This window comes from Diospyros lotus, chromosome 6, assembly GCF_014633365.1.
Source record: "Diospyros lotus cultivar Yz01 chromosome 6, ASM1463336v1, whole genome shotgun sequence".
Taxonomy (NCBI): domain Eukaryota; kingdom Viridiplantae; phylum Streptophyta; class Magnoliopsida; order Ericales; family Ebenaceae; genus Diospyros; species Diospyros lotus.
In genome coordinates, this window is record NC_068343.1 from 23,336,408 (window position 1) to 23,353,676 (window position 17,269).

A 17,269-nucleotide genomic window follows, 5' to 3' on the forward strand; every position below is an offset into this window, starting at 1 on the left:
AAATCTCACAGAGAAAACACAATCATAAGTTGGGAGCCACTAGGGGCGATCTGGGGAAGAGATCTAGGGTGGGACCAGCATCGAGGCAAGAAGGAGCTAAAGAACCTAAAAAGGGCCTGACTCAGGCCAACACCAAGCACCTTACATAATAATATCAGAAACCTTAGTAGTGGAAGGGAGATAGAACCAACGAGGAAGTTGGCGAGAAACGAAATCACTAAGCACCCCAAGGGGATGCCAGTGATCATGCCATAGAAAAACTCTTTGACTGTCACTTATATACCACCCAAAGAACTGAGGAACCTTACCCCTAAGTTGGAGAAGCTTACACTAGTACCAAGGGCAAGAATAGAAGGTCGAAAGGAACCAAAAGCATGATTCTTTGATACGATAAGAATGAATCCATTGAATCTTGAGGGATTTAGGGGAAGCTTGCGTAAAACACCAAATGAGTTTAGTAATAAAGGCTTGATTCCATAAGAATAAGGCACGAAGACCCAAGCCACCTTGATCTTTAGGACAACTGATGTCTAACCAAGCCACTTTGGCTTTATGAGGGGATAAGACCGAGCCACTCCACAGGAAAGCACATGCCATCTGCTCAAGCTCTTTGAGGACCTTTTTTGGGAGAATAAAGATAGAGGCCTAATAGACTTGGATAATGGAAAGCACTGATTGAACAAGCTAGAGTCTACTTGCAAAGGATAAAAGGTGACCACGCTAAGAACCCACCCAATTAAGAATCGGAAAACAATCACTATATAAGAGCTTTGTTGAAATCAAAGGGACACCTAAATAGCGAATGGGCAAGGAACCCAGACAAAAATCGAATTCCATGACCAGTTCTACATGCAAATCTAGGGAGGAACAACAAACAAAACAATCGCTTTTTGAAGGGTTAGCATGCAAACCAGAGAAATCAACAAAGTGATCTAAGTAACATTTCAGAACTTTAACAGACTCTTTATCTCCTTGAGAAAAAAGTAAGAGATCATTAGCAAACATGAGAATAACCAAGCCTAGTTGATGACACTTCCAATGATATTGAAAGTCATCTTCCTGGGAGTGATACTTCACAATACCATGGAGGATTTACATGACAAGAACAAACAAATAAGGCAATAAGGGGTCCCCTTGACGAAGACCACGCCCTCCATGAAAGAAACCAAGAAGATGCCTGTTAATCTTGACTGAATACATAAGGGAGGTGACACAAGCTTTAATCCAATAATAGAAACACAAAGGAAAATTCTTAAGTCCAAGAACCAAAAGAAAAAACTCCCAATTCACAAAGTCATATGCCCTACTTAAGTCAACTTTTAAGGCACAATGGGGAGGACCACGCAAGAGGAGCTCCTGGCCTAACAAAATATTATCCCCGATAAAGCGACCAAACACTAAAGCTATCTGAGTGGCATCCATTAAATGAGACAAAAATGGTTTGAGGCGGTTAGCAAAAATCTTATAAATGACCTTGTAGATCACATTACAACAAGAGATGAGCTTGAATTGACTAGGGTACTCTGGATGAGGGACCTTAGGGATAAAACTGTTGGAAATGTATGCCCTAAAGACACGTTTTGTTTAATTTATGGTAATGATGTTTCTTTTAGTCAGTTTATGGCACATATATTATTTGCATTTAATTGTTGGAAAAGTGTCCATGCTATTAAGTAAGTGATTCATGTGATGGGTCGTTCTTCACAGTTAGGCATGAATCATGGGTACTTAATAAGCAAGAACTAGGCATTCTATCATGATAAGATCATTGTGCAATAGATCCTAATGGAGGATGGCTTGCCTTAGCCAGTAAACAGTCCATTTACTCTAATTGTACAAGCGCATTTGGAATGCGTAGAGTGGACCTGTGATAGAAGCTAATGACAAAGTACTAATTATCATGGAGCTAGTCTATCACTGCTACTACGTGGACGAGTACTCTAAAACTTGAGTATTAGTTGGTGGTCTAGTGAACCTAGAGCTATATTCTTAGATTCACTGTAGGTGAGGTCTATCAGAGATCAATAACCTTTTGAGTTGGGAGCATGGTTTCTAATTAGCTAAGACAGACTAATACAAGATAGTTTCTGTGATTCACCCCCTTGTGATTGTCCAAGAATAATCAAATAATCCAGGGCCCTGGGAACGTGACTTAAGAGTGTGTGCTTCTGGGTAGCTCCCAGTGATAAGCAAGTACATTCGAGTAGTCACGGATTATTGGACTAGTGATCTAAGGATGGTAGAAATCATTTAGAGAGGTGTTAGTACATTATTCCTTTCTAAATGATGGGTGTTACGTAGAGGGGTATTTTCGTCATTACACTAGTAGGTCAAAGACATTGCATATGCAAAATTATTCGTGGGGTCAGTGTTACCATATGGTGATAGTTGGAACACTTAGAATGACAAAATATAGCTACTAGGTAGCAAGGATATTTTGGTCATTTTAGTAGCCGTGAATAATTTGTCTTTTGGTCCCCGGGATAGCTCGATATAACTCATGTATTATTTAATACATTTGGCTTGTTGGGTGAATTACATTGAGAGAGAATTATTTTATTCAGAATGGTCCATAATTAATTGGGCTAGAATAAAATAATAGTTCATTAGTTTTTAATTAATTAATTGGGCTAACCCAATTAGAAAATTAATTAAATGAACTTGGCCCACTAGGGTTCTAACCCTAGGGTTCTCCCTATATATATTCTCTCTTTGGTTATTTTTCATCTAAGGTTTTTTTTACTCTTCTTCACCAAAAGAGAGGCCACGAGTTTTGAGTCATACCTTGGAAGATCAAGAGAACATTCAAGTTCTGATGCGAAGGAGCCGAAGGATTGTAGGACAGCCGTCATCTCCACCACGAGAAGAAGCTCCCGCCCATCCTCCCCCTATCGCTTCATTCCGTCCGGTAATCCGAAGGAAAAGTAAGTTTCCTAGATTCTAATCAATACGAGGAAAGTTTTTATTTAAAAACGCTTCCGTTGCATGCTATGTATCCTCGTGATGATCCTTCAAAAACTAATAATTGTAGCATTCACTTCTCCAAGAAATTGTCCTGATTGGAAGAAATTACAAACACTCACTATAAAGTTAGGATCGACCACGTCCTAGGCCTAACGAAAAAATTTAATAGTGAAACCATCTAGGCTAGGGGCTTTATCATTACCCATAAAGAACAAAGGAAATTTAACTTTCTCGGAAATCACATCCTTATTAAGCTTAGGCCAACATTCAAGTGAAATAGAATGCTCCACATACCTAGTGACATCTTTCTGAGATAATGAAGAAACATGAGAACGAGGGCATAAGAGAGCATGGAAATGAGAGAGAAACACCTAGGACACTTCATCCTCTAAGTGTAATTTATCCATTTTTCAGAGACCAAAAAGTGTAATTAAAAATGGCTCGAGGACCAAGTCGCAAGGGTTTAAGTGCAAATTATCCGAAAAGTTTGGGCCAAGGTGTAGTTCTTGAAATCTTAAAAATATCTCTTCAAGGTATTATGGATTTCAAATTCGAATCAAATGGAGCTTTGGATTCCAAACTCTATTAAATTCAATTAAGAGACGAGTGGTGCATTTGAGTTGGATGCACATGGGAGAAATGATGAAACATTATCTTCAATGACACATGGAAATCAATCATTGGCCACTTGGAAGATAAGATAAGGTCACATGATGGCTCATAATGACCCTTTGAGGTGGCATTTCATGATTGGCTAAGGAAAAGCTTACTTAGCTTTCAAGTTTGCAAAAGTTTCCAAACCTTATCCCTAAGGACATGTGGCAAGCATTCATTGGCCACTTGGAGATAGGATTTGAAGTGTAATGATGAGAAATGTGGAAAATGCAATTAATCGTGTGGGATGTAATTGTAATGATGGGAAATGTAGAAAATGTAATTTACCATGTGGGATGTAATGATGGAAAATCTTGAAAATCTAATTAAAAATATGGAGGCACAAATCCCTAGGGACACATAGCATATTTTAATTGGATGCTCATGGATGGAATGATGACGCGACACATGGCGCGATTTGGTTTGCCAAAGTTTCCTATAAATAAGGGCTTTGGGGTTATTCATTTTGGGCACCAAGTAAGGAGGAAAATGAAGGGAGTTTGAGAAAGGAAATCTTATAGAAAAAAAAGGAGAGAGTCGAGGGAGAATAAGACTTGACAGAATTTTTAGGTCTTTCTCGAAGTTCGTGCCAAGCAGTAAGAAAAACTGCGAGAAAACCCATTCCGCTCATTGTAAACCGTGTTTTCTAAGGTAACTGATCAAGGTGAGTGATTCTTGCATGTTTTGTGACATTTTGAGCATTTGTTGCTTCACTTGTGTGTGGATGTTGGCTTGTATATCATGCCTTTGTGGCTTACATGTCATATTTTCCCTTGATTATGCATATTCCTTCTACTTTGTCATATATCATGTTTGTGTTGGTGACTGTGGCTAGTTGTTGGGCCATCATGGAAGAACTCGTGCTCTTACGGTGAGCCAAGGGTGACTATGATGACCGTGGGAGTGATTGCAACACCTTGGCATTGCTACCACAGGGGTTGATTTCATAATGGCATTATTGCATTTGCACGCATGTACTCTCATTTTCTGAGTCACTCACTTAGATGTCATTATCTAACTTGGGTGTTTCATACCCCTAGGACATTCAACGTCCCAGGTATATTAGCATGCCAGGTACCCCGAAGACAAAAAGGCTATGAGGAGGCCGATGTTTAGTTTAACTTCATGTTATTCATGTGCTATGAATCTTATGTAACCTTTGAATTTATTTGAGACTTGTGTATCACAATTGTATAAACATGGGGTTATGTAAGGCTTGGATTCACCTTATATGTTGTTGAGTGTGTAAGTCGGGGTTACTATGTATTCAACATGGTAAGAGTTGTTTGTTGGATTTTAGAAGTTTTCGAATGATGCATTGTGAATAGCAGCTAGGATACTCAAGATTGTAAGAAGTGTGTGTGCGGGTGTCCTGCAATTTTACCTTCAGTGATGTATTGTTTGTTGGAATATTGGAGGTCGTGAGCATTTCTGATACTTGTAAAGGAACTATGGTGGAAACCCCATTTATTTAGCTTTGATTAACCTTTCAGGTTCGATCCAACACTTCCATTGGTAAGGGTTTCCATAACACCCGTGGCGATGTTAGCTTGTATTTTGCATCATTGTGTATTTGGAAAAGTGGGGCGTTACATTTAGGGATGCCCCGACGTGCCCAGTTTTATCTTGGACGCTTATGCGTGCTGGCAGGTGTGGTAGCTCCTACCCGAGCGAGTTTCGACTCGTAGTACATGTACAGTCTGCTTTCACGGCAGTAGTAAGTTTGTTATAAGGACTTGGGTGCTAATGCATTTCTTATTCGGGCCCCAAGATCCTGTATGTAAGCATTGTTACTTCTATAATTGATACTTGTATCAGTTTATGAGATTGCATGGCATGTTATGCATAAGTTTCGGTTTGTTATGCACTTGAGATGCAAGTTTACTCTTAGCATTTACTATACCCGTCTTTTTTTTTCTTTATGGGCTTACTGAGTCATTTGGACTCACCTTATTTTCTCTTCATTCCAGGTAAAGGCAAAGACCCGATTGGGAGCGAGTCTAGTAGTTCTCGACTTCTTGGCTAGGCAATGTACATGGCCATGCAGACTTAGCAGTTGTCAGCTTGGGGGTTTCTTTTTGTGCATTTTGTTGCTTTCGAACTGTATTTTTCTTCAATTTATTTAGTTTTGTATGGATTGTGCTTATTTTGTGGTCGGTGTGCCAGTGTTGTATGTTATGCATGCCTGAACTATGTAAGCCTAAAGATTAGTTGTTGTATAGCAGGTTGAGATTTTGATATACATGCTGGAATGACAAGTTTCTTTTATCAGTTTTCTCTTGATATTTATAAGTGGCATGCATGACAGGTTCTTCTAGATTAAGTTGTTTCTTTTTTAGTAAGGCACCCGCTTTGGTTCTTTGAAAATCTAGATGAAGGCCTTACAAGAAATGACATGGCCATAGTTATTATTTAGAGATTTCATACCTCACTTAATATGCTTAAGTTTTTGAACGAGACGATACATAGGCCATTCATCACAATCCTACTCCCAATAAGACTGGACAATATGGAGAATGGAATGCTTAGTGAGGTGATTATTAAAACGAAAACAACCACCAAACCTATTACAATTCCCTTGAAGATCAACAACCATAAGGCTATGGTCAGATATACCTTATAAGAAGAAGATGGCACAACTATCGCCAAAGTGCATTAGCTAGCCATCATTAACGAGAATTCTCTAAGTTTACGATATATACAATTTGTCTTGTTGTGATTGTCAAAAAAAATATAAGGGCATTTTGTATATTTTGTGTAGTAAAATTATTTTATAAGGTTGCTGAGTATAACAGAGAAGTTGAATTGAATTTTAATTATAATTATTTAATCAACATTTGAATTTAGTTGGTACATTCAAAATTTGATCCAAATTAAAGAATAATAAACACTTTTTTGGTAACATTAATTGTCGGTATTGGCAGCTTTGTGGAATGGCCAATTTTGGCACTTATTTTACAGAATACCTGTCATGCCCTGCCTTTATTCCAAACGAGGATAAATTACTCTCTAATTTACATTTGATGATGATATATGAATAGGGTCATCTTTTTCACCTTATCTTTTAAATTTTAGACATTTTAAATTCATTATTTGAATATAATTTGTTAAAAGGTATTAAAAATTTAGTTTTACAAAATAAAAAACTTTGAAATAAGGCATACATAATTGTCATTTTAAATTACAAATTGTGAAAGACTTCTTTTAAATAATGTTGTTTTATTTTGTGGAGTTTTTATTGCTCACACAAGCTTGTCCAATTTCTCCCACAAAGTCTTGATATTTGTCTCTTAAGCAACATGATAAAAGACATTATTATCAATTCATTGTCAAATCAAACCAACAATCTTTTTTTATTAAGCCGTTCCCATTCCTTTTCTAACTTGTCTTGTGGTTTGATAGTCACTCTTAATAGTCATAAAAATCTTAACAAAATAAAATGTCCTCCATTCTAGGCTGTCCTAGATAGTTCAATAATGTCAATTTAAATATAACATTATTATTCTCTAATTAATCCTCACAAAAGTACCATCCTGCAACTCAAGATACCAATTATTAAGTAAAACTAGGCCGTTAAGCCAAGGGCAAGGACATTATTAACACATCTAATTCTTCTCCAAATTAAATAGTCAAACAACACAGTAACAAAAATAAACAAATCAAGCCCAAACAAAACGAAGCTCAATTTGATTCATATACAACCCTAAAAGTATTTAGTCATACTCCAAGTGACCAACATAGAGTAATATATTATATATATAGTAATCACTTTTGTCACGAAAGCAAACAATATAGTTTTCGTTTCTCTTTTCTATACACCCATTCTAACTGCCACAAGCCATGCACTCTTCGCGGTTCGTCAATGAGCATACCATTTGTGACATTTTTGTGCTCACATCATCATCTTCCATTTTGGTTTTTTCCTGGCATTGTAAAGAATTCGTATCAATAAAATGGAAAAATTAATTGAAATGATAAAGATTACTGCAGTCAGCTAATCCATTACTTTAAGCATGGAAGTATCCACTGTGAACTTGATGGCATCTGCTGCTGCCCGTGACCTCAGGTAATACATCCCAGTTTTCAAACCCTTTTTTTCAAGGAAAACAAAACGAATTAGGAAATAAGGACATTCATTTACCAATCACAAACACTAATTAACTAATTAATAACTTTTTCTTCACTAAACTAGTCCATCAGATTCAGGAATCAGTTAATTTGAGAATTACTTGTACCCTACATAACTAGAATCACTGCTAATGTCAAATGAAAACCCCAACTCTGATCACCTAAAACAAAATCAATATGGGTAATAATAAAATCCAGTTTCCCGTTCAGTCCTGGGCTATTTTGCACAATAAAAAGAGGCATAATTTTCAAAAAACAAACATTAAGACATCCCAGGACCATCTAATTGGCATCAACCACATGAACACACAACTTAAAAGATCCCTGAAACCACCGGATGCCAAGTAAAAGAAAAGTTCTTACCTTTGACCACGTGTGGAAGTGCAAGGAAGTTAGCTTTCCAAAATTCGGTTGATCCATGTGTATATTTAGGCTTTGACTCTGGTCTATGTAGCATCCCCGATCAACAGCCATATCAACCAGAGTCCTTTGCTTGATCTCCCAAACATTCCTGATGCAGCACAATCCATTAGTCCAGGGGGAGAATGAAGAAAAGGAAAATAAACATGTGACTTTGAAATTTACTTGTAAATAACTTTAAGCTCATCAGGAACTTCTGGGATTTTCTGAACAGAACCATCCTCATAAATTATATTGTTCTTTAGAGCAAGGGACCAAAGACCCAGCTCAGTTAAGTCATGAAGAAGATGCTTATTCACAACAACAAACTCGCCACTGAAAAGGGAAAGTATTATTAGATGGCAGGAAAGAATCAATCCTAATTCACTCAATTGCACAAGGACCCAAACCTTAAAACTCTCCGGCTATAAATGTTGGAGGTATATGGCTCAAAGCACTCATTGTTTCCAAGAATCTGGCTGGTTGAAGCAGTGGGCATAGGTGCTACAAGAAGAGAATTTCTTACTCCATTCCTTGTTATCATATTTCGTAGGACATCCCAATCCCATCGACTTGAAGGGGTTACCCCCCACATGTCCGGTTGAAGAATCCCCTGAACAAAAAGGTAGCCTTATGAGCGTATTAAACTATTATTGAGCAAGCAACTGACAGTATTATATGGCCCAAGATACTCAAACCACAAACAGCTGTACAAAATTGATGAGCAAAAGGCACCACAAGGCCTCAAGTGGTTCCCTCTGCCAGATGTTGAGAGTTGCATGACTAACTTTTTAATGACTTGAAGAAAAAGGAAATTTAGCAGAGCACCATGGCACTAAAAGAGGCAACAGTTGAAAACTAGTTATCAAAACAATTAGTGTACAAGGACAGCCAGACCAACAGAAGCCACACAGCCAGATTACTTAACTACCAGGACAGGTACCCACTACCAACAGAACCAAATTAGAAGACAAATAGCTTCTTTTCACTGGCAAAGAATGTTCCATTACTGAAGCATACCTTGCTCACAGGGCTTCCATTATATGTCTCATAGGGACCATCCTTTCCAGCCAGCTCAGAAGAAGCTTTTAGAGCATGGTAGTATATGGTCTCAAATATATCTTTGTTCAGCTGTTGAGCCTGCATCCACAGCCATCAGATCATCACTTTATATGATCCAATTAGAAGCTACATTAGAGTAGCCCATTGAGAAGTTCTATTTTACCTCTGATGAATCAAATGCCATGCCAAGTAAAATGAAGGTATCTGCAAGACCCTGAACTCCAATACCAATGGGTCTGTGTCGAAGATTTGACCTTTTTGCAGTTTCTACGGGGTAATAGTTGACATCAATTATTTTGTTCAGATTTGTTGTAACTATTGCAGTAACCTGTCCCAACAGCTAAGAAATTAAGGCCCAACTTCGAGAAAATATAATGTTCACAGAACAGAAAGATGGATGTAAAATAGGAAGTGTCACACAATTAGGACGGATGAAAGGATCAGACCTCGGCTAGTTTTTCAAAATCAAAATATCGGTTCTTAGACCCACGGCTGCCAACAAGCTTAGATGGCTGTGATTCCACTGGAACCCCCTGCAACGGACAAAATAGTATCAGGCCTATTGCAAACAATATAGATGACAAAAACTACTTTTATACATGCATGCCGCAAACAAGATACCTTCTCTCTAACAAATCGTGGTAAAGCAATTGATGCCAAGTTGCACACAGCAGTTTCTGTTGGGCTTGTGTACTCAATTATCTCAGTGCACAAGTTTGAAGACTTAATAGTGCCCAGATTTTGCTGATTGCTTTTTCTATTGCAAGTATCCTGGAAAAATGTAAACAAATTAGTAGAAATAAAAATTTGAATCAGAAGATATAAGAATACAAAATTATTAGTTTTCTTATGTCACCTTATATAGCATGTAAGGAGTCCCAGTTTCTATCTGGGACTTCAAAATTTCAAACCAGAGGCTTTGTGCCTGTACAACTTTCCTTGCCTTGCCCTAAAATTTTAACAAGAGTATCATAAGTGATGGGAGTACAATGAAACCAATTATTACTATAACATAATGAATAAACCATCAAGAAAAATGAAACCTACTTGTCTTTCATATTGGGTGTATAGTTTTTCAAATTCTTCACCCCAACAATCAGCCAAACCTGGAGATTCATTGGGGCAAAACAACGACCACTGTCCATTGCTTTGGACTCTTTCCATGAAGAGATCAGGTACCCAAAGGGCATAAAAAAGATCACGTGCTCGATGCTCTTCCTGCAGTAAGAGCCAAAAAATGAAACAAACAAAATCCATGAGCAATGAACAAGTCCAGCTAAATGGTGCAACATTCTAAATAAACCACCTGCACACTCCACCAGCGTAATAAAAAAGTTACAAAGACAACAAATCAAGAACATAACAAATTTACTTTAAACACTGCCAAATTCAAAAAGAAAATGATCTGCATAAAGTTTTGAATTAAAAAAATGCAAAATGATGCAACAAACATTTTTGCTATCATACACCAACAAACAAACATTACTAAATAAAACTTTTCAAATAAAAACCTATTAACATATGCTCTAATTTTAAGTATACAACTCTACCTTTCCATGGTTTTTCCTCAAATCTAAAAATTCAAATATGTCCGCATGCCATGGCTCCAAGTACACAGCAAAAGCACCTAAATGCAACAAAAATAAAATGTCAAGATACAGCATTAACTTGAAGTAGCACATGAAAACATAAAACATGACCATGGTAAACATACCCTTCCTCTTCCCACCCCCTTGATCAACATAACGAGCAGTGTCATTGAAAACTCGTAACATTGGAACAATACCATTGGATGCACCATTTGTTCCACGAATATAGCTGCCTGTAGACCGGATATTATGAACGGAGACACCAATTCCTCCAGCTGACTTACTGATAACAGCGCATTCTTTTAAAGTATCATAGATTCCTTCAATGCTATCCTCTTTCATGCACAGCAAAAAACAGCTACTCAACTGCCAAAACATATCACAATATAGCAATTTGAGTAACCAAAGTTTTTACATATAATAAAAGAAAACTACATGGTAGCATAAAACACTTATCATACTTGGGGCCTGGGTGTCCCACTATTGAAGAGGGTAGGCGATGCATGAGTAAACCATCGCTGAGACATCAAATGATATGTCTTGAGAGCAGAATCAATATCATCCTTGTGAATTCCAACTGCAACTCTCATCAACATGTGCTGTGGCCTTTCAACAACCTTTCCTTGAATCTTTAACAGGTAGGATCTCTCGAGGGTTTTGAAACCAAAGTAATCATAATCAAAGTCACGATCATAGATTATCTCACTGTCCAAGCGAGCAGCATTCTGGAATAACCAAAAAAGTAACACATGAAGAGGCCACCAACTTTTGTTTTATTCCAAATAGCATAGACACTTTTTGATAACAGTAAATTTCAAACTAGGAAGTCCACTACAAGTAACCTCAAATTAACAAAAATAAGAGGCCAAAATACTAAAGATGACTCTGGAAATACCTGCATGATTATTTCATATACATCATCAGCAATCAAAGGAGCCTTCTGCCCAGATCTCTCACTGACATGGTTATACATGTCTTTGATCCTATGGTAACAACAAAAAACAGTACAAATTTTGAGGATTTCAGTAAGAAAACTACGAGAACCAAAAATGACCAGACCCCCACAAAGTGAGACTAGGCATGTTTAGCAACAGATGACTCTTGCTCAAGTCATCTTGCTAATGTGTCTGGTAAGATCTCATGGAGGTTCAACAACTCTTTCCCGTAATCATGTGTGTAACTAAAATTTTCTTTTTTCAGCTTATAATTAAAATTACTTACGTCTCGGAAAATAATTTCTTGGTGTTCTTGTGCAGGTTTGACACAACAATCCTTGCAGCTAGCTGTTCCAGAAACAAATTCGAATAAGTTAGCAAAAAATATGAAAAGAAACGATGTCATCTTCATCTATCAACCCACTTCAAAACAATAAAACATTGCGCGTGAAAAGAGAAAATTAAACCCTACTAGCCAAAGTCAAAATATAGATCAAGCATACAGGCTCAAAAGCCAACTATGCAGAATAAGAACCCTAAAACAGATCAGATAAAAAAAAAAAAAAAAAGAGAACCTAGAATCAAAGTACACACGCACATAGACAGAGGCGGAGAATCGCCAGGAGGATTGTGAAAAATAGAAAAACCAAAAACGAGAAGGAATATAAGGAAATGAACTGAACATATCAAACTCCCATACATTACCAGCAAATCGGGAAGATTAAAAGACCCTAAAAATCAATAGAAGTCGAAAATACCGAGTTGAGGACCAAACCAGAATAGAGAGCAGTGGAACAGGAGGGAATAGGACTCACAGAAGCATAATCGGGGTGGTTGGCAGTCAGGGCGGCGGCCGTTTCAGCGGCCAACTCATCGAGCTGGCTGGTGGTGACGCCCTTGTAGACGCCGGCACAGACTTTCTGGGAGACGAGGACGGGATCGCAGTGGTCAACGCTGAGGCCATAACTGAGCTTCTTGAGACGAGCGGTGATCTTGTCGAAATGCACAGACTCCTGACGCCCATCTCTCTTGACCACATACATGATGAAAATCAGTGAGGACTTTGATCGAACAGGTACAGCGCATAGGCGGGATCGTACGCAGCAAGCAGCAGCTATGCGTATATATAGCAGAAGAAAGGAGAGGAGTGGGGTTTAAAATTTGGAATTGAAAGTGATTTAGGGTTTCCCTCGCTTTACGTTGCTTTTGGGTATAGGGTTTGAAGTTTCCCGCGCAGGGGACGAAGGCGGGGAACGGAGGAGCGAAGGGATGGGTGGAGCTGCTGTGGGCCCCGGCTCCGCTGAGTCCGCTCTGCCTCTTTATCCTAGTACCACGCTTTCCTTAAATAATCAGATTATTATAGGAATAATAATTTCATTATTATATAAAATAAAAAGGTCTTGTTGTGATTGTTGGAAAAATTAAGGGTATTTTGGCCATTTTATGTAGTAAAATTATTTTATAAAGCTGTTCTATAAATTATTTTATATAATCAGATAAGTTGAATTGAATTTTAATTATAATTATTTAACAAATATTTGAATTGGTTTGGTACATTAAAAATTTGATCCAAATTAGAGAATAATGAACACTTTTTCGTACCATTAATTAATTAATTGCTGGTACTGGCAGCGACACAGCTTTGTGGAATGGCCATTGGCCAGTTGGACCCAGCAAAGCAAAGCAGTGTGTGTGTTTGGCACTTTCTCATCCCAGAGAATACTTGTTGTCATGCCCTACATGTGCCGCCATTCCTCTTCATAATTCCTTTATTTCAAATGGGGATAAATTACTCTCTAATTTGCATTTGATGATGATTCCTCTTCATAATTTACATTTGTTCTTCTGCTTTGCCACTCATTCCTCTTCATAATTTACATTTGGCACTTGCTCATCCTAGAGAATACTTTTGTTTTCTTGACTATAGTGTGGATTATGTGGACAGTGAGGCATCTAACACGTGTATAGGAACGAGGCTTTCCCAATCCGAGGCTCTTTTAAATTGAATGTGGATGATAGTTGTCTCGAAAATCCTAGCTAAGAGATAGCAAGTTGTGTGGTTTTGGGATCGTGAACATACCTAGGTGGTGGGTTTCACATTTAATATTAGTGTCAACAGAGTTTCTATAATGAAATTGCTTGCTAAAGAAAGGGACTTTTCCTTTGGTGGACGAAAGGTATTCACACCCTTAAAGTAGATTCAGACTCCATGGTTGTGATGAGCTTTTGGCTTTGTTTGAGGAGCTATCTAATTGAAGATATCCATGATTTGATTTAGAGATCTTGGAGGTGTACTATTTCTCGTGCCTTTTTGGTAACCCAAGTATTAGAAGTGAATAAGAGTTCGAATAAATTGAATAGATCAAACCGAATTGACAAAACTAGTTGGTTCAGTTTGGTTTTTCCCTTATAGCAGTTCGATTTAATTATTTTTCTCAAGAAGTTTGGTTATTTGATTCGATTCAATTTATTTATTTATTTTTTGAATAACCAAATAAACTGAACCAACTGATATAGTAAACGACATTGTTTTAAAGCATGTAAAACGACATCATTTTCTATTTATCAGCACACACACATGAAGAAAGAAAAGAGGAAGACCCGAGTCACCCACCCTACCCGGCACCTAACACCGAGAGCTTTCTTTGAAGACTGAGAACGATTGTCACGATTCTGTTTGATTTCAAGTCAAGCCTTAACCCTAATCTCACCTCACTGTAGTCAAAATCATTTGTCGTCATCGTTAGCTTAGGTCGTCCGCCTTCGGCCTTCCCTTTGTCCCTTCGTCGTTGTCTTTTCATCCCTTCTCTCAAGAGAGACTGTAAGAAAGCCATTTCAAAACCCTAACCCTTTGTCCCCTTCATCGTTAGCCGTTAATCAGCAAATGTCTTCCTCTTTTGCTCATCGCCTTCGGGTCTTTCTTGTTACTTGCTTGTTCACCCTAAATTGATAGTCCACACTCCATATTTCATAAAGACAAAGTCATAGAGGTGACTTTTAGACTTTTCTTGTTTTGTTGTTTTTCATATGGTTTTTCCTTTTTCTATTCCATTTGTGTGTGAATATATTATGACATCACCATTTATCATTATTGGCATTGTTGCCATTGGAGAATGATTTTGCACTACCCTAATGTAAGGTTTCATATGTGTTTAGAGAAATGTTGAGTCTAGCCAATTTCTAAAAAAGCAACTTGGTTAACCTGAAAGGGTTTGCGTTTGTATTGTGTGAACTAGTGGGTGAAATGGTCTTTTAAGTTAGGTGTCTAGCAGGGCCAGCTCAACTCTAAAACCATATATGCCATGGCATAAGGTCCTTAAAATTAGAAGGCCCCAAATTTTAATAATTTGTAATATATATGTATATATATTTTTATTTTTTTACTAATAAACATTTTATTAAAAAATTAAATACAAAATATTATAAATCTTTCTAACTTCCCTTTATGAATGTAAACATTTTTTTAAGTTAATTTTTTGTTTTGTTTCCTTCTATAAGAGAATCATAAATGTATAGTTTTTTACTTGCACTAATCTTCTTAAAGTTTCAAGAAAAATTAATTTTATTTTTTTTTGTTTATTGTAGTAAGTTGTGTGGGTTTTTTTTTCTCTAAGACATTATATTTTAGTTGAAAATTTATTATCGTTAAGAGATTATTATATTTTGTAGTTGATTGAATTTTAACATTTTTTTCTTTTTTTTATTTAATAAAATGATGAAATATTTATATAAAAAAGTGTATTATTTATTTTTTTATAAAAAAAATTAATACTCGAAGTCCTCAACAAATCTTTTTGCCTAAAACCCTCAACTCTGTTGGGCTGGCTCTGGTGTTTAGTTAGTACAAGATACAATACTCATAAAGTTGTATATTGATGTTGCTTGGACTTATAGAGCTTCCTTTGACATGTGAGGTGCTTAAAAGGAAAAGATATAATAATAAAAATAGAATAGAGAGATGATAAATCCAGATATCAAAGGTAAGATTAACTTATTTATGATTGGAAGGTCACGGGTTTATGTTGTGGAAGTAGCCTTTTTACAGAAAAGAAAAGATTGCATACAAATATAACCCCCCTGACCCTCACAAAATTGTTAGCTTTGTGCATTGGGATGCCTCTAGTAAAAATAGAATAGAGAAAAAGTATTAGCAAATGAAAGAAGATGCATATATGTGTATTGTTATATCCTGCTCTCTTTTAAGAAAATAACAAGTTGCCCACAATAAGTACTTTGTATTCTTTCCCTGTCCCTGCTTAATTGATATAACTAATATTTCTCTCCTCAATCAAACTTCAAAGTGACACTAGGCTACTAATAACATGATTTTCAGTCAATGAACATTAAAAAAATCAAATTCATTCCACTGTGCAAACCCCTAGTAATGACAGTATTACTATGATTTGACTGAGACTAACTTTTCTAATATTATTATATTGTAACATGCTGATGTAACTATAAGTGTTAATACACTATTATTTCATTTGAAACGGCCTTTAACATCCTCATCTTGCAATGTAACTAAAGTCCCATATGGTATTTTTTTTAATTGATCCATGTTTTACATGTGTTTGGTTTCCTAATTTATCTATCATTTATTTGTCGATTTGTTTGAGTTTATGCACCAATCTATCTTGTTCTTTATAATAATATCTGGTAAATGATTAAATTTTATGAGATACTTTATTTCTAGTTGCTTTGAGTTTCACCAATGAGAGTTATTATTTGTCATGAATGCATGTATCCTCAAATGTAACATATCTGTGTATATATGCATATGATTTGTATATCAGTACTTGCCCTTTATTTGTTTAATATCATGGGATTTATTCACTTTTTTTGTACCATACGAAGTTTGAATGCATAAGATTGAACATGAATCATATAGTATGAAAAAGCATATAAAACAAAAAGAGAGAACAAAAAATTGTTGGCACCAACTTATACTTGTACATCTTCAAGGCATTAAAAAGAGAAACTGTAAAGGTACAGCTAACAAGAGCTAATCCAGTTGCTTTTAATAACTAGTGAAATATGTCTCCTCAAGCAACTGAATGTTGTTGATCTCCATAATGTCATTTTTAGCTTTTAAATTTTTCAATTTAAAATAGTACAAAGCACTCTAAAACAATGACTTAGATGCTCTTTTCAACTATGTGTCCTCACTCTTTAAATACATATTAATTACAATTGTATTAATTTTAGATGGCAAGAGGAGAAGACATTAGTTATACCACAAACATCCCTAGTACGGATGATAATTCAAGATCTGCACCAATAGCACCAAGCTAACTTGAAGATGATAGAGGTGCAACATCACTTGGAAAGACAAAGAGAAAAATAATAAGATCTAAGTCAGATGTATGGGATCATTTTATCAAGTTTGTAAATTCAAAGAGTTAGATAAAATGAACATGCAACTATTGTTCTAAGGAGTTCCACTGTAATAAAAAAAAAATGAGACTACAACTTTAAGGAATCATTTGGGAACTTGTAAATAACACCCTCATGCTATGAAAACCCATCAAATACAATTAC

General features: G+C 36.5%; 1 protein-coding gene across 1 annotated transcript; it reads right to left on the bottom strand.

The window, feature by feature from the left end:
• Positions 1 to 7,211: 7,211 nt before the first annotated feature.
• Positions 7,212 to 13,046, bottom strand: LOC127803541 (ribonucleoside-diphosphate reductase large subunit). Its single transcript, XM_052339828.1, has 17 exons — positions 12,547 to 13,046; positions 12,018 to 12,079; positions 11,692 to 11,779; positions 11,258 to 11,521; positions 10,922 to 11,162; positions 10,758 to 10,834; positions 10,255 to 10,425; positions 10,064 to 10,156; positions 9,829 to 9,978; positions 9,654 to 9,740; positions 9,371 to 9,535; positions 9,166 to 9,285; positions 8,556 to 8,758; positions 8,332 to 8,481; positions 8,110 to 8,257; positions 7,625 to 7,708; positions 7,212 to 7,541 (listed from the first exon to the last, which is right to left on the bottom strand). The coding sequence occupies exons 1-17, from the start codon at positions 12,772 to 12,774 to the stop codon at positions 7,443 to 7,445; spliced, it is 2,430 nt and encodes an 809-aa protein (XP_052195788.1). The 5' UTR covers positions 12,775 to 13,046; the 3' UTR covers positions 7,212 to 7,442.
• Between the last annotated feature and the right edge of the window lie 4,223 nt (positions 13,047 to 17,269).

What these genes read in the sequence shown, in the direction of transcription:
- LOC127803541 (XM_052339828.1), bottom strand. Translation starts at nt 12,774, where the DNA reads ATGTATGTGGTCAAGAGAGATGGGCGTCAGGAGTCTGTGCATTTCGAC. An exon ending in AAGAAATTATTTTCCGAGAC is followed by an intron (nt 11,780 to 12,017) that starts GTAAGTAATTTT and finishes TTGTTACCATAG; the next exon opens with GATCAAAGACATGTATAACC. An exon ending in ACACCCAATATGAAAGACAA is followed by an intron (nt 10,157 to 10,254) that starts GTAGGTTTCATT and finishes TTAAAATTTTAG; the next exon opens with GGCAAGGCAAGGAAAGTTGT.